We start from the raw sequence: 24,234 nt of genomic DNA, 5'->3' as shown, positions 1-24,234 counted from the left end.
AGGACGGGGCGCGTTTAACATTTTTTTTTAATTATTATTTATTTTACCTTTTATTTTTTTTTTTTAATTGTGTCAGTTTTATTCCTATTACAAGGAATGTAAACATCCCTTGTAATAGAAAAAAAGCATGGCAGGACCTCTTAAATATGAGATTTGGGGTCAAAAAAATCGGAAGTGACATTTTGACGTCGCTTCCGCCCTGCAATGATATGGAGACAGGTGGGGGCCATCTTCCCCTCACTTGTCTCCATAGCCAGGAAGAGACAACATCCGATCGCCTCCGCCGCTGCCGACGACTCCGGTAAGCGGCGGAGGGCACCGGAGCGCAGCGGTAGGGGGGGACCTCTCCCGCCGCCGATAAAAGTGATCTTGCGGCGAATCTGCTGCAGAGACCACTTTTATCTGGAAGCACTGAAGAAGAGGATACCGGGGTTATGGTAGCTAGCTGCTGCCATAACAACGATACTCCTCTTCAAAGTACTGACGTATAACGACGGTGGGTGGTCCAGAAGCGGTTAAGCTCTGTGTATAATAAGTGCAACTGCACTGGCAAAGTGTACAGTCTATTTGCCTTTAAGAAATTTATCCCCATGAGTTGTATGGTGCCACTGGTAAATAGCTGTCAGTTTCCAATGCTGATTGATAGATAACTGAAAGAGTGCATGGAGGATCATTAAAAATGAGGTTATGTTGCTGCATTGCAGAAGTGTAAATGGGTCTTTAATGATTTACTGCACATTCTACAGAGTCCTGAAGCAAGCAAAGTGCAATTCATAGTTGTAGAGCACACTGCTATACTTTATAAATGTAAACCGCACCTATAAGGGCTCATTTAGGAAAGCCTACATGATAAAATGACCCATTTAGTGTGCAGGCTGGTGTCCAGTGTATATGGGGTGGTGTGTGCGTGGGGCTTGATTTGCATGCATTTCATTCATTCGTGGTGACCAGCATTGACTTCAGGTGAGCTCTGATGTGTTGCGAAAAATCGCAGCATGTCTACATTTTCATGGCACGCATTACAACCCACGAAGGCAGCATTGTGGTATGAACAGGAATATAAAAAAAACGATTGTTTTCTGTGTTCCCGTTTGGCAAGAGAGCCATCTGAAAGAGAGGTGACTAAGTCTTAACAGCCGAATAACATAAATGAACAATTTCCGTGCACAAGCTGTATAAATAGCAAGATCTTATGTCAGAGTGTGCTGGCTGTACAAATATAACTTACAAGAAGCACCTCAGGCACCCAGTTCCACTGGAAAGGTATGTGTGATATGTTATTTTTAGGTTACTACTAAAAAGGAGGCAAAACTTACCCAGATCCTCCTAATGCTACCTATAGCAATATACTATAGTATAGTATAGTACAAGATACAAGTTTAGGAGTGTGTCTATGGGAATGTTTGACCATTCTTCCAGAAGTGCATTTGTGAGGTCAGGCACTGATGTGGACGAGAAGGCCTGGCTCACAGTCTCTGCTCTAATTTATCCCAAAGTTGTTCTATCAGGTTGAGGTCAGGAATCTGCAGGCCAGTCAAGTTCCTCCACCCCAGACTCTCTCATCCATGTCTTTATGGACCTTGCTCTGTGCACTGGTTCAGATCATTTGGTGGAGGAGGGATTATGGTGTGGGATTGCTTTTCAGGGGTTGGGCTTGGCCCCTTAGTTCCAGTGAAGTTAACTCTTAAGGCGTCAGCATACCAAGACATTTTGAACAATTTCATGCTCCCAACTTTGTGGGAACAGTTTGGGGATGGCCTCTTCCTGATCCAACATGACTGTGCACCATAGCACAAAGCAAGGTCCATAAAGACTTGGATGAGAGAGTTTGGGTTGGAGGAACTTGACTGGCCTGCACCCAATAGAAAACCTTTGGGATGATTTAGAGCAAAGACTGCAAACCAGGCCTTCTCGTCCAAAATCAGTACCTGACCTCACAAATGCGCTTCTGGAAGAATGGTCAAACATTCCCATAGATACACTCCTAAACCTTGTGTACAGCCTTCCCAGAAGAGTTGAAGCTCTACAAATAAGTACAGAATACTATTATTAACCAGATTTTTCTTGTGAATTAGATATTTGCCCCTGTAAGAAAATAAATGCACAGAGCTTGGTCCTCAACTCTATCAAACATGACTGCACATCAGGTCTTCAGGTCATCAGGTCTTTTAAAAAGCCTTCCCAGAAGAGTGGAGGCTGTTATAACAAACCAATATTATTGTCCGTGATTTTGGAATGGGAATGTAAAAAAAAATAAAAATGAATCTCATATAGGGGTCATGGTCAGGTGTCTCCAAACTTTGGCTATATACAGTGTAGTATGCAATAACAACATCAAATCAATTAAAGATGTTTGCAACACAACAGTTTGTGAGCCCTCTAAAGTAATATTATTGTTCCTAGTGTTTTTTCACTTCCATTAAATACTTGACTACATTCTCTATGCAATAGGTATAATTCCTATACTAGGGTCGTTTAACAACCAATATTCTTCTGATCTGTCTTTATTTGTAAAGAGCACATACTTGATATCACAGTCTCTTTAACAAGAACACTCATCTTCAAAGCTTCAGTATGATCAGGCCTAGTTGGTAGGATGTATTAGTGGGGGGGTTTACTAATGCAAGAGAGCGCAAAATCTGGTACAGTTCTCCATATAAACCAATCAACTTCCAGTTTGTTTTTTTTTAAAGTGGATGTAAACCCACTCCCATCTTTTTTAAAGTACTGCCATAGGGGTGATCTATAAGGATATACATGCCTCCTACATGTATCCTTACCTTTTAAATGTCTCCACTTTAGCTGTTTGGAGCCCCCAAAAATGCCGGATTCGGTGGGCGGAGTCATGACATCACCAGACTCCCCACCCACCTCTACACTCGAGCCTGGCCGGAGTGAAAAGTGCGTGCACAGGAGAAGAGGAGCGCGCTCATGGCTCCTGTCACTGTCCAGTGACAGTCGGGGTTGATCGGTGCGGCAGGGACAGCTGTGAGCATGGATTCCCCTGAGGAGGCAGAGAAGGACAAGCAGCTGATCAAACGCCATGCAGGGTGATCGGTGCTCACGGCTGTCCCTCCGCTGCACCGATCACCCCCGACTGTCCCTTGTGTCCTCCTCCTCCAGCGCCTGACGTGTTCTCTCCACCACCACCTCCCCTTCTTCTCTGGCCCCTCTCCTGTCCTTATCCGCCCGCTGCGTCTTCCTCCTCCACCCCCCTCATCCCCCGCAGCCGACTCCCCTCCATTCCAGCGGGCTCTGTCAGGATGCAGAGCGGAGGAAAGGACGGAAACGCTATACATGTCATTTACAGGGGGGGGTGGAGTGCTGCTGGACACAGCTATATACGAATATATACATATATGTAATATATATGTAATATAGCTGTGTCCAGCAGCAAACACCCCCCCCCCATGAGACCAGTGGAGTGTCTGCAGCCAGGGCTGAGATTATGTGGAACAGCCAATCCTGGCAGAGCTGCTGAAGAAAGGAGTGGAAGGGAATTAAAAAATACTGCCTGTGTCTTACTTAGGCTGGTGCACAAGATATGTAAATCACCTGTCACTCACAGCAAGGGGGAGGATTTGACAAAGTTTTTCTCAGTTTGTCAAGAATTTTCTCACTGAACAATAAAAGAGGATTGCTCAGAGATGGATTAACTCTGTGTGGCAAGACTGGACTCAAATGATAGGAAATCATATACTCTACAATATGACTTAAAAAATTAAAAATTCGGGTTTACAACGACTTTAAGCTTAATTGAACAAGCATTGGCTACCATGCACAGCTTAACCAGATTTTGCACTCTACAGTAAATAAACCCAGCTCTGTCTTGCAGCTAGAGGAGGGCCGTAAGACTGGAGTATTGTTGTTAAATAGCTTATGTTGACTAAGGCAAAGTCTCTTTAAACGGCAGCTCTAACTAATTTCAATTTCTAAAATATACCTTGTATATCTTTCTACAACCTAGCTGTATATTATCTTCCCACAAAATATACACATTATAAATCAGGCTAAGTTAGGGAGCTTATGTGCTGTGACCTAATTAGGACAGGACAGGACAGGAATAAAAACTATTTTTTAAAATGTATGTCCTTTTTTCCAAACAGGTAAAAAAGAAATTCTGCATAGAAAAACTGTATGTGACATTCTGATATCCAACCAGCAGGTCTTTTAGGTTCTTTTCACAGTATCCTCTAGTTTCCCCTTAACTTCTGTTCTAAAACATTTGTTGTTTACAGAGCCCAGTAGCCAAAGCTGAAATTTATGGATTCAGCTGAATGTAAGAACAATGAATAAGGATGCATGTCTAAAAGGATTGATTTACTTTTCAGCACAGTAGACACTGCTTTTTTCCTGTATAGTTTTAGGCCACACATCAGTAGAAGAAAAGCCATGTCATACAAACTTTCATACATTATTCTAAACCAGGTTAATTTGGTAAAACAAGAAAAAGTAGTTTGTAACATAGGTAACCCTGGAAGAGGGATATGTGTGCCCACATGCTCCTGTGATGGAAATTTAGCTCCACATAGTAGGAATAATCTCCTTTCAGACAGGCTGGCTTTCATTGAAACCTCCCACTGAGCTGTCTGATGAGAAATGTGTTTCTGTAATTTTCAATGTAAGCTAATGTGTTCTTTAAACAATAACTATCTTTTTTTCCAACAAAGGTGCAAATAGATAGAGATAAACATGTAAAAAAGAGCCTAAAACTCCACCTGCTGTTTCAAATAGAGAATACAAAACATTAATATGCAACATTTTGTATCAACTTGATTCTATCTGTTTTTAATTAATTTGGTTCTTACCATGCTAAAGAATTTAATAAGTGTAACAAAATCACTATACAATTAATTTAAGCTGATTACTTTCACATTAAAACAACTACTGTTTCCCTTATAGTATGAGACATACTGTGTAATGTAAAGTGATTTATGAAAATTGTATGTTTTTTTCCTTAACAACGTCTTACATTATTCAGCATGCTCATTATGTTCACTATTTTGACCAACTGCGTGTTCATGACCATGAGTAATCCCCCGGAATGGACAAAGAATGTAGAGTAAGTATTTATTTTTCTCTTCTAATAAAATGGTTGTCCAGTCGTTAGTGTGTAAACTATGTAACTTACATCAGCCTGGTTTCACATAGTAAAGAAAGCTTCTAGTTCTACAATATAAACATATAGGGAATTTAGACGTATTTGCAATCATCACATCTTTAGGGCTCTGTCATCGCTTTCAGTTGTTTTTAGAAGTAGATCACTACATTGTATGCCAACTTAAACCACTGCTCTGTGCTATAGTTTTAGTTAGAGTAGTAAAGGGTTAGCAACCCTGTCAGGATTATATTGTTGGAAGTAAAGGGAGGTGTGGGAAACTGGGTCTCTTATAGCAGCGGGTATTTTCAGACAGGTCTTAAGCAATGCAGGAGTGGTGGCCCAAGGTTGGCTCTTTACTCGAGTAGAGATTAGCTGTACAAGGAGGAAAGCATCAAAAGCAGAACAAATAAAGTCCAGATTTAATTTTGGTGCTTTTCTCCTTTTACATCTAGGTTTTTATTGTTGATTGTGTCCCCACAGGTGAGATTTATTCTTTATGTATCCTTTTGACCATTGTCACTGGTACTAAGAGTGATGAAGAATACATTTTGAGCTTTTACCGGAATAGGTATAGAAAAGTAAATTTTCCAGTGGGGACAGTTATTGTGTTGACAGCTAAAACCCATTACACACAGGCCGAATGCCGGGCAACATTGGCTTGTTCAATAAAAAACAGCCAATGTTCAGCCCATGTGTATGGCAGCTGGTCCGACAGAAGCCAGCCATTTATCTAGAAAAGCAGTAGCTGACCTGCTCCTGATCAGCGATGATCGGAGTGTTCTGACGGGGGGGGGGGGATACAGAATACAAAAGCTCAGCAGGGGAGATCACTGTACTAACATTAGATCGTTAGTGCAGCGGCTCCGACCAGAGCTGACAGTTTTTTTTCGTTCAACCAGCTGGGTTGAACAGAAAATTAACTAATAGTGTGTACAAGGCTTAAGAGAGGTTTTACCTTACTTTGGAGAGATTTCTTGGCTGTAGAGAATAATAGTATCTACCAAGCCTAAGAGCCACTTCACACTTCCTTTCTGTGCTTTTGCTAATGTGCAGCTAACCCGTGGTTTTCATGCAGGTTAGCTGCGCTTTCCCATAGACTTCTATGAGGTCCTGCAGTTTTGGTGCATTTACTCTCAAATGGTTGTAGCTGTTCACTTGAACAAAAAGGTGACATTCAGGGTCACCATATCACATATATTTTGACTATTGCTGTCATACTTTGTTATTTTGAAGTACACAGCAGCGCACAAGTATTTTACACTTAGATTACAAATACAATACTGTTTAGTACGGAAGGAATAGGGGGGCCCTGTTTATGGAGCTTACAATCTAAAGGGAGGGGGAGATGCTACAAAAGGTAATAACTGCAAGGGATGATTGGATGGAGGAGGCTAAAGTACAGTTTGTAGGTGGAGGTGGGGTACTTTTCAAGGATCGCCTAAAGGCAGAAAGGGTAGGAGCTAATCGAACATAGAGAGGTAGGGAGTTCCAGAGGATTGGAGAGGTTCTGGAGAAGTCCCGAAGGCAAGCATGGGAGGACGTGATGAGGAAGCTAGAGAGCAAGATGTCTTGGAGGAGCAGAGTGGAAAATTTGGGTAATATCTTGAGATAAAGTTGGTGATGTATCTGGGGGCAGTGTTATAGATGGCATTGTATGTTGTTGTTAGTATTTTGAATTTTATATAATGGGTTTGGGGAAGCCAGTGAAAGAATTGGCAGAGAGAGCGGCAGCAATATCAATATAACTTTAAAAATCTGCTCATTGAATGGATATAATTATGAACAGGACTTATAACACTCCAATACAGATGACCATATAGATACAAAAGTATATCTATTTTAAATTATATGATGCATCAACATACATATAAGGGGGCATGCAATTGGCTGTGTATTGGCACCAAACCGTGGAAGTTCTTGCTCCGCATCTCTTTGGATAGGACAGCTACCCACCTGCTGGTAGTTGTAGCCCTTCGCCATATTGTATCAAACCCTTGGCTGTAGGGGCTCTCATGTCATTTCTGGCCATAGACCTTAAAGTGGTTGTAAACCTCTGATATGAAATATGAACAAGCATATCCCTCTTTAGTGTGTACTTGTCTCAATCCAGAGCACACAGTAAGTGTCATTTCTGTCTGGTGCCTTGTCCCTCTGCAATCTGCATGAGTCACTTCTGAAAAGGTTTCCTGACACCAAGAGAAAAAAGATGACAGGGGAGGGAGCTCCCGCACACGTCCTGTGATGGTCCTGTGACAGCCTCAGCTTTGTTCCTGTGTGCAGTGTAAAGGGGGTTGTGTCCCTTCCCTCCAGTCAGCTCCCACAGAGCTCTGCAAAGTGCAACTTCAGCAACCTGCCCCATGCTTTCTGTAAGCTTAGACAAGCTGTGTAAATTCTGCAGTTCGATGGCTGTAAAGAAGAGAGGGCTCGGATAAAAAGGTACAATCTATGTAGGAGGATTTATTTCATCTCTGTGTAATATGTAAGGGGTTTATAACCCCTTTAAATATTCAAGAATAAAAATTTTCTGAACTTCACTGCAACTTCTCTATGATTGCCGTGACATCCAGCATCACATTGACATACTGACAGAATTCTTTGGCGCAGTACACCGTACACAGGAGCAGACATTCTGTAGCTGTCATATAGACGCAGAATACCACAACATAATTTGTAAGCTGTCTTTGCTTTGCACCTCCCCTCTCCTTGGGAGCACCACAGAGTTGGGACCACATTCCCATTTATACTAAGTCAACAGCGTACAGCTTTCTTCATGGAGTATAATCAAGGTACCCTTGTTAGTATACAAGTGTCTCTCATTGCCTCATTCTGTCAATCTGCCCAGCCTGGCACACTCCCAGATGACACATTCATTACCCGGTGTAATAGTACTCACTTCAGAGGACTCTTAGTCTGGCCTTTTCCATCCTGCTCACAGCCAACAGCAGATGGTAAAAGAAGCATGGTGACTATGGCTGGTCCTTCTGGGTATTTAACCACCTCTCCCAGGTTTGCAGCCCGTGCCAAGATTAAGGACTAATGTCTGAAACACGTAGGCTGATTTACAGCATCGTATATGTTTACTTAATAAAGAAATACCATTTTTTGGATGTCATCCTGAGTGCCGATCATCCCTTTTCTTACTTTGGTACGTTGGAGGTGTCAGCAACCACGAGGTCTGAGCACCGAGTGGAGCTGTCATGCAGGAAGGTTGTAGCACTTATACACCTGTTTTCCCTCAGAGGACTCTTAGCCTGGCCTTTTGAATCCTGCTCACAGCCCACAGTAGACCGCAAAAGAAGCAGGGGGACTACGGCTGGTCCTTCTGGGTATTTAACCACCTCTCCCAGGTTTGCAGCCCCGTGAAGGGCACTTGGCATCATCTGACTACATCTGAATAGCTCTGGGGTGTTTGGCTCCCATGTCCCAACTCACAAAGCCCCTCCCATCCTGGCATTTATGTGGGCACTAACTCCACCCATGCAGGAGTTGTACAGTAGACATGGCTTGATATATCAGTACCACTTTGTTGTAAATCAAACCTCTTGTTAATTAATAGCCCTACCAGCGAGCTATGTTAGTAAACCAGTGCACATGTGAAAGACCAATGATAATTGCAAAACTTGAGTTCATTGGGAACCATACATAGTAATGCAACTCTGTTGTTAAGTGCAATTATCATAGATAGTTGCCCTGGGATAGCATTGCAAATTGATGGCAGGCACTCAGATATTTGATAGAAACATGTTAAAAAATAGAGGGCAGGGACAGTAGCTGGCATAAGGGCTCACCCTGTTGAGTACAGTGGGGTTGTTTTACTAAAGGCAAAGAGACTGTGCACTTGCTCCAGAGATATGTAAGTGAGGTAAAGCCTCATTTTTCAAAGAATACCAAATCACATGCAAGGAAAAAAAAAAAAAAAAAACATTTTTGCTTGTATGTGATTGGATGATGGAAGTCGGCAGAGCTTCTGCTCATTTACTAAGCTCTGGAGCAACTGCACTTTGTAAAGTGAACAGTCTATTTGCCTTTAGTAAATCAACCCCAATGTGTCCTCGGCTAGTATAGAGGTTCCGATGTGTACTTTCCGTGTTGATGCATTATAATTTTTTTTTGTGTTTTTGGATATAAAATCTACTAAAATAGATATACTTTTATAATTATATTGTCATCTGCAGTGGAGTGTTATAAATCCTGTGCATAATTATCTCCAATAAAAGGGCAGAATTTTTACATTATAATGTATGTTGTTGCATTGCAATGCACACGGGCAGGAGTGTAACAATGACCTGACGACGGGCAGGCTGGGTGGTGTCAAGTGTCTTTACAATGGAAACAGATGGCCATATTTACTGTTATTTAGAGTTGCCAGTGGCAGTGAATTACCATTAAAAAAAAAAAAAAAATCAGTAATGTCAGTCCTTATTTGATCTTTGGTACCAGTTTCCTTTAAATAGGACTTAATAAGTTCAGCTGCTCAAGGAACCACAAGTTCCAGTATGCTCTAGTGTCTAGGCAACACTGATGCAAGAGATCTATTTCTTCTTATATGATTTCCACAGTGTGTGTTATCTACTGCTTCGCACACTGAAGGATAAGGGCTTCTCAGCAATATAGCAAGTGGAAAATCCCTTGTGGTATCTATTTATATTAGCGTAAGTGCTATTGGCCATTTCATTTTGTCTGCTTTCTGTCATCTTCCAGAAGAGACTGTGATGGAGAGCGGAGGAAGTGATTCAGTAAAGTTTGTTGCCCTTCAAAGCTTTCTCAAAGCCAAATGGGACGGGGAGGGGTGGGTGATACATTAAGCTATCAGTTTAATGGCACAACTGAATCCCATGGTCTACGTTGAAAGCAGATTACTGATTCATGCACTAACTGAACTGTGAGGGAGACTCATGGAGACAATATATTTACAAGCTCTGTTTTTTAAAATGCACTTAGCATGCAGTATTAAAAGGAAACTAATTTTAATAGAAATAATTTAAGGCTATAATTATCGGTATATATACCAGGGCTTGACAAATCCAGCTAAATTAGGAGCCAGTTTTTTTATCTAACAAATCTTACAGTGGAAAATGTAACATGTTTCTGAAGGTGAACCTTTAACCTTTTCACAGCCAGAGCCGTTTTTTGCATTTTTTTGCACACGTTTAAAAAATCATTTGAGGCCTGAAGATTACATCAAACCACCAAACATTATTTTCTGAAAGCAGACATCCTTAGAGAATAAAATAGAGGTAGTTCCAATTTTTTATGTCACGCGATATTACCGCAAAGGTTTCAGTAAATCAAATTCAATAAAAGTTCCTTTTAGGGTGCACAAAAACACAATAAATTACCCAATTTAATGGTAAAATATAAAAGCCGAGGTTGCACCAAGTAAATAGTTACCCAACATGTCAAATCTTAAACGTGTTAGTATCCTATATTTTCTATAGGCGATGCTTTAAAAGCCCCTGTAAGTCATCAGGTTAGCGTTACGAGGGAGGTCTGGTGTTAGAATTATTGCTCTCATTCCAGCATGCGCGGTGATATGTAAGGTGTATCACAATCAATGTTTTCAGGCGTAGCCCCCCCCCCTGCCGTGTGCCTTTACATTTATACGTGCGTATACGTGAGGGTGGAGAACCTGAATTTTTTTGGGGGGGGGGGGGATTTTATGTGCTTGGGTGTACCTTTCATTTTTTACAATTAAAAAAAATGGTTTTTTTTCCAATACATAGGGGGCAAACGTCCCCTATGTGATGATTTCTTTTAAGTGACAGGTTCTTGTTAATGAGACATCTAGGTTCTAACAGATCATGGATGTCTCCCCTGTGCTCCACTGAACAGAATGCAGTGCACATCGCACTGCATTACATTCATTCCTGGCCTTGATGGCCGGAAAACTTTCAACAGGGACCCGGAAATGACGTCACATGTCACTTCCAGGTCAACAACTAGAAGGGGAGGAGTGGACGTGCCGGTCCCGGGCAGAGGCCCACAAATGGGCAAGCAGAGCCTGGGATAAATAACGGGGGGGGAGGGGGCGGTGTTCAAACAGGCGACAGCCCAGGCACCAGGTCAAAACTGCTGGTCACCATGGTGACCTGGCGCCTGGAGTGGAGCCCTGATATATATAGTCACTATTAAATATACCTATAATTATACAGGCCGGTGTAAACATTCAATGGTGAGATTTACGCATTGACATAAATAAATGATATGTGCCAAAACAACTTTAAATGATTATATGTGATCCTATGTGGAGTGTAAGTATATTAATACACAATGTACAAAACCAAAACCAAAGCCAAATAACACCTAAACATACAGTACAATAGGTGCACAATAAATGTCCATCAAAGAAATCAATCTGTGAAGAAAGTGCTTCCAGTCCAATGGTGCTAGTGACCATAAATGACCCCTGAAATGTTGTGTTACCTAAACTGTTGGGCTAATATTGGAACTACCACTATTTTATTCTCTAGGGTGTCTGCTTTCAGGAAAAAAAATAAAAATAAAAAAAATAAATAAATATATAAATATATAAATAAATATATATATATATATATATATATATATATATATATATATATATACTACGTATGTGTGTGTATATGTATGTATGTGTGTGTATATATATATACAGTTAGGTATATATTTACATATATTATTTGGACACAGGCACAATGTTTATACTTTTGGCTCTGTATGCTACCAGAATAAACTTAAAACGAAACAATCCGAATGAATTTGAAGTGCAGACTTTCAGCTTTAATTTAAGGAGTTGAACATAAATATCAAGTACAAATTTTAGGAACTGCAACCATTTTTATACACAGCCCCCCCATGTTCAGGGGCTCAAATGTAATTGGACAAATTAATATATTCATAAATAAAATGTTCATTTTTAATATCTTGTTGAGAATCCTGTCTGGAAACCATGGACATTACCAAACACTGGGTTTCCTTCTTTCTGATGCTTTGCCAGGCTCTAACTGCAGTTGTTCTTTGTTTGTGGGTCTTTCTGCCTTTAGTTGTGCCTTTAGCAAGTGAAATGCATGCTCAACTGGGTTGAGATCAGGTGATTGACACAGCCATTGCAGAATATTCCACTCCTTTTTCTTCAAAAGCTCCTGGGTTGCTTTTGCAGTGTGTTTTGGACCATTGTCCATCTGTACTGTGAAGCGCCATCCAATCAACTTTGCTGCATTTGGCTGAATCTGAGCTGACAGTATATCACTAAACACTGCAGAATTCATCCGGCTGCTTCTGTCTTCTGTCACATCATCAACAAACACCAATGACCCAGTGCCACTGGAAGCCATGCATGCCCATGCCATCACACTGCCTCCACCATATTTTACAGATGATGTTGTGTGATTTGGATCATGAGCTGTCCAAGCCTTCTCCACACTTTTTTCTTCCCATCATTCTGGTACAGATTAATCTTAGTTTCATCCGTCTAAAGAATGCTTTTCCAGAACTGGTTTGGCTTTTTCAGATGTTTTTTCTCCAAATCAAATCTGGCTTTTCTATTCTTCAGGCTTTATGAATGGTTTGTACCTTGTGGTGAACCCTCTGTATTTGCTCTCGTGAAGTCTTTTCTTGATTGTAGACTTTGGCAATGATACGTCCACCTCCTGGAGAGTGTCTTTCACTTGTCTGGATTTTGTGAATGGGTTTTTCTTTACCATAGAGAGGATCCTGTGATCATCCACCACTGTTGTCTTCTGTGGACGTCCAGGCTTTTTTATGTTGCTGAGCTCACCAGTGCGTTCTTCTTTCCTTAGAATGTACCAAACTGTTGATTTGGCCACTCCTAATGTTTCTGCTATCTCTCTGATGGCTTTGTTTAGTTTTTGAAGCCTTACAATGGCCTGTTGCACTTGCGTGGACAGCTCCTTTTGAACGCATGAGGTAGGTTCACAGCAATAGATTCCAAATGCAAATACCACACTTAGAATCAACTCCAGACCTTTTACCTGCTTAATTGATGAGGAAATAATGAAGGAATAGCCCACACCTGGCCATGAAACAGCTTTTGATTTAATTGTCCAATTACTTTTGGTCCCTTGAAAAGGTGAATGGCTATTCCTAAGAGCTGTAATTCCTAAACCCTTCCTTCAATTTGGATGTACATACCCTCAAATAAAACCTGAGAGTGTGCACTTTCAGCCCATATCCATTATATAACTATAGCTTGAATATGTTTTGGTAAATACCTGAAAAAAATAAAATTGTGCCTGTGTCCAAATATATATGGACTTAACTGTATATATAGGATTTATGTTATCTTCAGTTTTTTTTGTTTTTTTAACGTGCAAAAAACCCACACAAATGGCTATGGCAAGCAAAAGGGCTAAATAGCATGTCATTATTTTTAATAAACATACAGATGGATTAATTTGTGCTTTTTAATATCTGCCTGGAGTTTATCTTTAATATGACAGGTCTGTTGCAGCCATATGGTACAATAAGGAACGGTATTTAGAAACCTGTTATGAATACAGATGTACTATATCCTATTGATATTTAAAAAAAATAAATTTCCATAGCATACTCAGTATTTCTTTGTTAGAAATGGTAATTGTGGCTATTCTCCAAGAAAATGGCACAGAGCATATAAGTGTAGCGTCTGTTAGGTTCACATTGGTCAGGGTTCAAGAGTGAAGCAATAAGGAACAATAAGTCTATTGCCGCATATTAAATCCACTAAACCGTTTTGTTTGAGAAGTGTATGATGGTATTGCTACTAATATCCTGTGTGATCACTTCTTGCAGATACACATTCACTGGAATCTATACATTTGAGTCTCTGATAAAAATTCTCGCAAGGGGTTTTTGTCTAGAAAAATTTACTTTCCTGAGAGACCCATGGAACTGGCTGGATTTCAGCGTAATCGTTATGGCGTAAGTATCACATTTTGTTACTTTTATGTCAAATGAATGAGGCCTCACTTAACTGACTGGGAGAGAAAAAAAAATCTCAGATGCAAAGCAGACACGATCATATATTGCAACAATTAGGCTGCTCACATCCACAAGGCATAATGGCCCTAAGGGGCCTTATGAGCAAAACTTGGTACAGCAAGTGGGCAATCTACTTCAATCTGAAGAGGCAGAAGCTTATACCTTACTGAAAATGCTTTTTTTTTTTTTTCAAAAATACTTTAAAGATTGCTGTAGTCATAGCCAACTTGTTTCAGGTTTAATATATATTTAAATATATTTGTATTTATATTTGTAAAATAATATTAGAACCAAATATAAAAAGGCAACAAATTGTAGGAAATCACATTTCATGTAAAAATGTCTAGCATTAACATGCTGGATATCATAAATTGTAATACATGTCTTAATTGATCTAAAGTGGTAGTAACCTCCACCAATAAAATGTTAAAAAAATAGACCCCCTGCAGTGTTATGCCATTATTTGCTAAAATGCACCACATATTAACACATTATGGTGGACTTACCTGTCAAATGAAGCCGTTCAGTGCTGCGCTGTCAGTGCTTCCACTGGTCCTAGGCGCTTTCATCAGTGCTTGGCATTCCTTCCAGGTTCTGTCTCTTTGACCGGTTAAATGATCAGGCTGTGATGATGGCACTCCCGCACATGCACATGGTAGTCACATCACCATGGCACACAATGGATGCCGTAAATATGGTCTGAGCTCCACATGGACCTCTTGGATCATATTATAATTGATACGCGGGGCAGACATTTATGGCAGAAGAGACCACTAGGGTATTTTCTGTTATATATACCCTACCTGTCAGTGGATTTTTGAGACTCAACTTTAATACTGCTTCAGTAATTATCTGGATTGCTGTATGATACCTGATATCTAGCACAATAGTTTATTTTTTCCAAGTAATTACATTTTTTACTCTTTGTTGGTTTTTTATATATGGTTCTGATATTTGTTCATAGCCCTGATGAAGGCAATATATTAAAACCCTGAAACATGGCTCTGAATACAACAATCCAATATAGCATGTTTAAAGTGATTGTAAAGTCAGAAGGTTTTTTTATCTTAATGCATTCTATGCATTAAGATAAAAAGCCTTCTGTGTGCAGGCCCCCCTAATACTTACCTGAGCCCCATCTCTGTCCAGGGATGTCCACGAGAGTCTCGGCTGTCCGGGACTCTCCCTCCTGATTGGCTAAGACAAAAGAGTGGCGCCATTGGCTCCTGCTGCTGTCAATCAAAGTCAGTTAGCCAATCGGGAGAGAGAGGGGGCAGGGCTCAACCGTAGCTCCATGTCTGAATGGATACACAGAGCTGCAGCTTAGCTTGGGTGCCCCCATAGCAAGCTGTGTGCTGTGGGGGCACTCAACAGGAGGGAGGGGCCAGGAGCACAGAAGACTGCAACAGAGCAGGTAAGTATAACATGTTTGTTGTTTTTATTTTAAAAAAATCTGACTTTACAATCACTTAAAATAAAAATAATGAATCCATACTTTGCTATATAAGGCTTTGCTTTATGCTCCTCATTCACACTGGACATTATTCTAACTCTTCTAGACTCCTGGCAGCAGAGTTTTGCCAGAAAAAATGCTTGACGCTTGTAAACTTGTAAAAATTGAAATAACACTCCTAAAGCCACATCCGTATAAACTTGATTGGAGGAGAAAAAGGGTAAAGGGCCACAGGGCCCTAATTCAGACTTTACAGGCAAGATGGCTAATGATATAGTACAAAAATATATTTTATTAACAATAAGTCATGTCAAACAGGTCAAGTAAAAAAAAAATAAAAACAGCTTGTAAACTTGTGTAATGTGTTTAGGTGCATTTAGGCAAATCAAGCACTTGGGCATCACTTCATTTCATTGGCCAGGATAATAATTTATTCTGGCCTTTGAAATGAATTAATGCTCAAGCATTAAACCTAAATAGCCTTAGGTGCATTTACATGCGTTTATGTGCTTCAGACATTTTTTCTGCCAAAACTCTGCTGCTCCTGGACACACTGGCTATGGGTTTTATTTTCTGTTACTTTTATTTTCTGGTCCAAAGACACAGTTTAGTTGTAGAGGGGCATCCAAATATGGCCAATAGAAGATTGGGATACAGATATCTATTACACTTGATGTGCATGTATAGCTATTCTGTTTTCTAGTTTTGGATATGTTGGGAAGGATTAGAAACCTTTTAAGTTTTTTTATTGCTGCCTGTGGCAATGCTAGATAAATTCACCCTTTGTATTTGACTATTGTCAAATTGACAGAAGGTGATGGAAAATCTAAAATCTTACAGTTGTCACCAGATCATGAGAGATGAGGGTGTTTCCTGTCTAAATATTTCCTTGTTTTATAGATATCAACTCTCACTTCCTGTGGAGTATGTAGGACAAAAAGTGAAGCTAAATCTCCCCAATTGACTTAAAGGAGAAGTAGGGCCAAAGCTCTTTTGACCCTACTTCTCCTGTGGGTCACAGGAGTGTATTCTGCACTCCTGTGACCCAGATTCAGCCGACAGCGGGCTAAAGTCCCCTGTAGGCTAATGTCACACTGCTGTCCAGGCTCTGTAGGGATACCGACTTTAATGTCAGGATTCACCCAGATGCCTGAGCGGAAGCTGGCTTAGTCTCTCAGCGCACCGCTGAGAGCTTAAGCCAGCCGCTCCCACCCTCTCCACAGTCTGGCACACCAGTGAATGCTGGAGGGGCAGGTCGGACTGGAGAACTGAGCCATCAACGATCTTTGATCGCTCATTTCTCGGTGTAGAGCCGGCGGGGGACACATTTAGTATCGAACCGATGCTGCATCCTGCTAGGTGAATATGCATGTTTGTTACTTTGAAATCCCACACTTCTCGTTTGATTTTTTCGCTTACCTATTTAAAATAAAGGGGAAAAAACCTTTTAGTTCTACTGTACATACATTTTAGGTTATGGCAGTGAGAAAAAAAAAAAATAGAGATGTACCTGTTGGTTTTATCTTCGAGCAGGATAGTGTCTGTATCTTCTATCAGCCACATACTGTAGCTGCCCAAAATCAGGAACTTCCCAGTGTCTAGACAGATGGCTTTGTCTGGCCAAAAATATGTACACCTCACAGGTTTCTTCTGTAAGTGCAACTTTATTTAATAAAGGAGTGGTTCACTATTTCAGAGAGCCTTGTCTTTCAGCAACTCCGAATTTCCCCTGCACTATTCTAAAGACTGCAAAGAGGTGTATTGTTTCTTTAGCATTCACTTAGATGTTTGGTTCCACTCCTTTCCTTTAAGAATGTTACTTGCTAGCTTAAAGTGTTTGTTAACCCCCCCCCCCCCATAAAAAAAAAAAAAATAGATCCTGGTCCCTTAAAGCAGATTAAACAGCACAGTGCTTGAGCTGTGTAATCTGCCAACCCCCCGCCCCCACCCCCCGCTAAACTGTAAAAAAAAATCCCTGAATCCCCTCTCTGTACTGACCCCGAGAGAAAGGGCTACTGAGCCCTGACCACCGTGGTCAGAGTGCGTCCCTCTGTCATACACAGCTGTCCTCTCTGCTCTCCTCTCTACCCCTCACCCACTCCTCCTTGCCTGTCAGCTCCCTCCCTGTGTCTCTGTCTCCGCCCCCCCCCCACCGCTATTATTAAAAATAAAAAACCTACAATGGTCACTGCCAGCCCCTCTATTAGAGCCTGGCATACCACACTATGTAAGTCATTTCTAAAAACGAGCATTGGAAATACCTATTACCTAGAGCTATCTTCAGGCCGGTCACGTGAATCGAGGCCGCTTTACAGCTCCGAGACAGGGCTTCTGCTTGAGGCCACGTGATCTCCACGGCTGATGTCAGAGAGAGATCTTGGCCCCTCCCGCAGAAGCCATGTATCGGAGCTGTAAAGCGGGCACAAGTCACGTGATTGGCCTGAAGATAGCTCTAAATAGGTATTTGCAATGCTCGTTTTTAGAAATTACTTACATAGTGTGGTATGCCAGGCTCTAATAGAGGGGCTGGCAGTGATTTATAAATTTGACTTAACAAACACTTTAATAACATCACAATCTTGGTACACATCTTAAAGTATATATTCTTTTTTTTTAAACTTGACTACAGTAAGGATGGGTTAAACCTCCTATGTTTTTGATTGGCCTGCGTGTCCCATTGGGGAGATTTCCCTTCACTTCCAGTACTGTATAAACAGAAAATAAGAGAATCTTTCTCCAACATTGGTAAATCTTCCTTCCACGTCTTATCCTCTCTCCACTGGAAGGCATCCTTCATTTCTGTTTTGGTGACAAGTTTTATGTGAATCTACACAGTGGGGAAACATAAAGCTGTAATAACTTGCTATAGGCTATAACCTATCCCTACGCTATCCAAAACAAAAAACAATGACTACCATGGTATTGTTCTCAGTAAATGGTCTAAGGCCGACCATACATAGTTTGAATCGTTAATGGGCAGGCTGAATGTACCAAGTTGATCGATCAATCAACTTGGGTACAACCAGCCTACTGGATTCTCTTACGATTATTGCTAGCAGCTGCTATAGCTGCTAGCGATAATCACTGTCTTCTCCTGGCAGTTACGACTTCTCCCGCCCCCGCTGGGAGTAGACAATGGCCCGGCAGAAGGTATTTCCACATCAACACTGTCTGTGTTGATGGGGGAATTCAGGGAATTTCTTTCCTGCAATCCATGGTTGCAGGAAAGAAATTTGCTCCCTATATGGCCGACCTAACTGTTAGTCTTCCAAAATCAGACCTTAAAGTGAAATGCTAGTTGCCTGGCTGGTTTTAATATTTGCCAACTTGAGCCAAGCAGGCTGTAAAAAAAGTGTCAGAAATGTGTCTGAATTCTTTATCTCTTTACTTGTTCTGTTTAGAGCAGTGGTTCTCAACTCCAGTCCTCAGGACCCACCAACAGGCCAGGTTTGCAAGATAGCTGAAATACATCACAGGTGATATCACTTGCTGCTCAGTGATTGCAGTATTCTAGTCTGCAACTCCCCAAGGTAATACTTAAAATCTGACCTGTTGGTGGGTCCCGAGGACTGGAGTTGAGAACCACTGGTTTAGAGACTGAGAAAGCATTAAAGCCAAAGCATCACAGCCAGGGAACTAGCATTCTTAAAGTAGATTAATAGCAGCTTCTGTTGTTTTTTCATGACAGATTTGCTTTAAAAAAGCTGCTGAGCAACCCACAGCAGCTTACACCAGTCCACCGATTATGATCAGCTCAACTTAATAGCCTTCAAGGCAATTACCAGTTTTGCCATACTGCCAGTTCATGCTTCTTGTTAAACATTCTTATTTTTCACATAGGATGCCTTATTTATTCCAAAATGAAAGAAAGAAGAATAGCGCAGAATAAATGTATTTGTGTTTAAATATATGCATATTTCTATGTTAGAACATGTGTTTCTTTATGCTAAGTGGTAAATAATTGCTTTGAAGTGCTGTTTCTAACCTTTTTAGTCCTGCTGGTTCAGCTAAATTTAGTCCCAACTGTTCATTCCCCAAATCTCTTTTGTTTACAAGTGTGAGAAAGAAAAAAAACCTATAGCTCATGTACCTCAAAAGAAATCTGCAGGGCTGAAGTGTGCAAAAAACTGTACTAAATCAAGAATAGGGAAATATTTCCTTGTGAGTTATGAACATACAATGTTATAGGCACTTTCTAATACAGTTATAATTACTCAGAAACTGTAAGTGCCGGTTCACATAGGGGCGCCCTGTCTGCCTCCAGACAAGTCGCGCTCCATGCATTGCATCGGAAGCGTTCTAATAGGAGTAACTCAAATCGCTCCAACTAAGGGCACTTTCACACTGAGGCGGTGGGGGTGGTAACGGTAAAGCGCCACTAGTTTTGGCAGCACTTTACTGCCGTTTAAGCAGCGCTTTGCCGCTGCTAGTGTTGTGCTTTTAACCCCCTTGAGGGGGTTAAAAAAGGGGTTAAAAGCATCCGCAAAGCACAGCTGCCGAAATGCTTTGCAGGGACTTCGGCAGCGCTGCCCATTCATTTCAATGGGCAGGGCATTTTAGGAGCAGTGTATACACCACTCCTAAACCGCCCCAAAGATGCTGTTTGCAGGACTTTTTTTAATGTCCAGCAAGCGCACCACTCCAGTGTAAAAGCACTCAGACTTTCACACTGAGGTGACAGGAGAGGCGCTTTACAGGGGCTTTCAGGCACTATTTTTAGCACTAAAACGCCTGTAAAGCACCTCAGTGTGAAAGTGCCCTTAGACAAAGGTCCCTATACTACTTTGGGGCGACTTCACAGTGGCTTGCATTGACTTCAATACAGAAGTCGTTTTGTAAGCCCCGCTAAAGTCGCTCTGTATGGAGTGACTTCAGAGTCGGACGAGAGTCGGGCGACTTTGAAGCCGCCATGTGTGAACTAGCACTAACTGCTTTTGCTTAGTTTCAGAAATTGTCTTTCTTACCTTTTTTACGAGGTTAAAAAGTTCTGTCATAGGGCCATGCACCTCTTGTTGCTGATAGTGGGGGTGGGGATACAGGACACTGTGCAGACAAACAGTATGCATGTATTCAATAGTCTGTTTAGCTGAAGGCAAAATGCAGGCTGTACTTAAGCAGAGGGCATGTTTAAGGGGCAGGCTGTTGTGATTGGGAGGGGGTGTGTTCCAGAGACAAGCTGTGATTGGTCAGGGGATGTGTTGGCTGAACAAACTGCCCAATACAGACATGCTGTATGTCTGTACAGTTTCCTATACCACTAAAAGACCAGTCAAAGGATGAAAACTGACCACACAAAAAAAGCCTTAAATCCTAATATGGGCAAAAAAAAATTAAATATATTTCACAATAGCCACAAAGAATGTACACTATATTGTCAAAGGTATTGGCACACCAGCCTTTACATGCACATGAACTTTAATGGCATCCCAGTCTTAGTCTGTAGAGTTCAATATTGAGATGGCCCACCTTTTGCAACTATAGCAGGTTTAACTTTTCTGGGAAGGTTGTCCACAAGGTTTAGGAGTGTGTCTATGGGAATGTTTGACCATTTATCCAGCGCATTTGTGAGGTCAGGCACTGATGTTGGACAAGAAGGCCTGCTCTAATTCATCCCAAAAGTGTTCTATCGGGATGGGTTGAGGTCAGGACTCTGTGTAGGCCAGTCAAGTTCCTCCACCCTAAACTCACTCATCCATGTCTTTATGGACCTTGCTTTGTGCACTGGTGCTCAGTCATGTTGGAACAGGAAGGGGCCATCCCCAAACCGTTCCCACAAAGTTGGGAGCATGAAATTGTCCAAAATGTCTTGGTATGCTGACTGGAATTAAGGGGCCAAGCCCAACCCCTAAAAAACAACCCCACACCTAATCTCCCCTCCACAAAATGAATTGGACCAGTGCACAAAGCAAGGTCCATAAAGACATGGATGAGCGAGTTTGGGGTGGAGGAACTTGACTGGCATGCACAGAGTCCTGACCTCGAACCAATAGAACATCTTTGGGATGACTGTGAGCCAGGCCTTCTTATCCAACATCAGTGCCTGACCTCACAAATACGCTTCTGGAAGAATGGTCAAACATTCCCATAGACACATTCCTAAACCTTGTGGACAGCCTTCCCAGAAGAGTTGAAGCTGTTATAGCTTCAAAGGGTGGGCCAACTCAATATTGAATCTTACGGACTAAGACTGGGATACCATTAAAGTTCATGTGCGTGTAAAGGCAGGTGTCGCAATACTTTTGACAATATAGTGTACATCCACTTTGTGTGTACCAAAATCTTTTGAAAACCCAATTATTACCATATAAAAGTAGCAGTAACATCATCATTGTGCTGTACATGGTCTGAGCAGAGAGCTGTGGGTGGGACCACCTACTGAAGGCGGCCTGCAGAAAAGGGGGTGGAGACAAGACCAGTCACAAAGCACAAAAGAGAGGGAGGCAGTGACTGGTCTTGATTACAGGAAGCTACTGCACAGAGGTAAAGTTTCACAACAAAGATTCAAGTAAGAATATTAATGTCTCTTGTAATTACACATATTTAATTATCCTGTAGTTCTGCTTTAAAGCCAAATTTCAGCCAATACTTTATTTTCTTATGGCTAGAGTGGGGAAGGCTTAAACCTCTGTTGGATTTTTATCGTTGTCTGAGTCCCTGTTGGTGAAATTTCCTCTCCTTTTTTTGGGGACACAGACAAACAAGAAACAAAAGCACTTTTTTTTTAGTGGAGTGGGGCAAGAATAGAACTACTAACACTATTTTTTTGTTGTCTGCTCTGTTTTGTCCCAGAGGCAACCACTTTTCTTCAACTTTTCTTTTCAAAATGCTAGATGCCTGGCTTGCTCTAATAATTTCTTAAACACTGATCTGAAACAACTGATGGAGTCAGAATGAAGTCAGAACTCCTGATCATGTGTTTTCCAAGTCAGTGGCATAAAAGGAAATGTAGCCAGAGGCAGCCAAGTATTTTGAAAGGGGGTCAGCAATGACATTATATGTGTATCCCTTTTCTTCAACTTAAGGATTGTGTGGGGATAATACAAGTACAAGACTACATACAAGTACAAGACTACATAAACAGGCAGAGGTCCTTTTAAAAAACTGGTTTCTATCCTTCTCAGTTGATATCCAAGTGGGTTAGATTTGGCCAGGATAGACAAGTTTAATTCATACATAGGTAATGTACTGACTTTTTGAAGGAATATGCCAGAACTTTTGGAGTCAGAGTGAAGTCAGAATGCTTGATCATGTTTGTTCTGAGTCAGTGGCATAAAAGGAAATGTAGCCAGAGGCAGCCACGTATTTTGGAAGGGGGTCAGCAATGGCATTATATGTATATCCCTTTCCTTCAAGTTAAGGATCATGTGGGGATAAAACAAGTACAAGACTACATACATAGGAAGAGGTGCTTTTAAAAAGCTGGTTTCCTTCCTTCTCAGTTGATATCCAAGTGGGTTAGATTTGGCCAGGATAGACAACTTTATTTCATACGTAGGTAATGTACCGACTTTTTGAAGGAATATGCCGGCATTTTGCGCTAAATGCTGGTCTGCTCTGCACTAAGCAACTGAAAACAATATACTGTATGTTAAGTTCAAGTAAAGACTAATTTTATTTTTTGTAGTGTCACTGGCATCAACAGAATTGAGGATAATCAATAAATACATTTTGACATCACTTTTTATTATAAGCCCCCTAGCGGGAAACTCTACTCACTAGAGGCTTAAAACAAACTTATACTAAGCATGCCCCATGTTAAAGGATCAGTCTTACTAAAAATGATATTTATGTTTTTTAAAGAAGCTGGAGTGTTATTTCAACTGGCAGTTTTTTTATGTTACATGGGGACTTATGAGAGGTTATGTGCACTAAAGTTCATGTGTCTGAATACTGTTGTGGCCATTATGAGGGGTTTCCACTCTCTTTGCTGGGTTTTTTATTTTGTTTCAATCCTGGGGAATGTAACAGGAGGACCTGGACATACAGTGGTATTCGGGAACCCCCAAAACTCCCAGGAACATTGGCAAGAATAATGGCATGGAGATCTCACTCTTGGGTTATCCAATAAATATAAGAAGGTAGGGATTGATTCAACCCTCCAGACTCCAGCTATTTCTACAACATCACTTTTGGGTTTATGTGCAGTTTAAATGCAGATATAAGGATGTGCACACAACTCTTTTTTTTGCTCCAGAGATCTCCAGGAGCCCTAAACCCTGGGGACTCAATCTGCACATATCAGCTTGAAGCTTGACCTGCCTACATCAACATCCTTACTATTGGTGAGTGAGGCTGTCTGTCATCACTATGGAGTAATAATCAGATGTGAGAGGTTGTAGGGGGTGAACGCGAGCTCAACTTCATAACAGTAGTTGCATTGTGAATTCTTTTTGGGAAGCTCACAATGTTCAGCAAATTCAGAGTAATTTTAGTACAGGAGAGGAGCCTATAAAACTGTACAACACTGGAGTTCAGCTTTAATTTTTTTTTTTTTTTTTTTTTTGCTGTTTGTATCCAATTGGAGGATTTTACTTCACTTTCTGTAACAAGACACAACAGAAAGTAAAAAAAAAACAAAAAAAAACCCTCTAAAGTAAGGGAAGGTGTACCTAAGTTGTCACTGGACTAATGTCTCTGTTGGAAAATCTCTATATCCATTCTAGTGACAACTCAAAATTAAAGGTTTCTTTCACACAGTGCTGCTCTGCTCCATTCAGCAGGGGAT

The 24,234-nt window shown here is 41.1% G+C and overlaps 1 protein-coding gene across 5 annotated transcripts in view; it reads left to right on the top strand.

Annotated features, from left to right (window-relative positions):
* Positions 1–24,234, top strand: part of LOC141147023 (sodium channel protein type 2 subunit alpha) — a 323,489-nt gene that overhangs the window by 152,086 nt on the left and 147,169 nt on the right. For all 5 annotated transcript variants that reach the window (XM_073633969.1, XM_073633971.1, XM_073633967.1 and 2 more), the window contains 2 exons: positions 4,975–5,062; positions 13,868–13,996. In XM_073633969.1, the coding sequence (XP_073490070.1) occupies positions 4,975–5,062; positions 13,868–13,996 (217 nt within the window). The remainder of the gene's footprint in view (positions 1–4,974; positions 5,063–13,867; positions 13,997–24,234) is intronic.

Source organism: Aquarana catesbeiana, linkage group LG06 (genome assembly GCF_042186555.1).
Source record: "Aquarana catesbeiana isolate 2022-GZ linkage group LG06, ASM4218655v1, whole genome shotgun sequence".
Classification (NCBI taxonomy): Eukaryota; Metazoa; Chordata; class Amphibia; order Anura; family Ranidae; genus Aquarana; species Aquarana catesbeiana.
The sequence above is the reverse complement of the archived record's forward strand: the minus strand, read 5'-3'. Positions and strand labels throughout refer to the sequence as shown.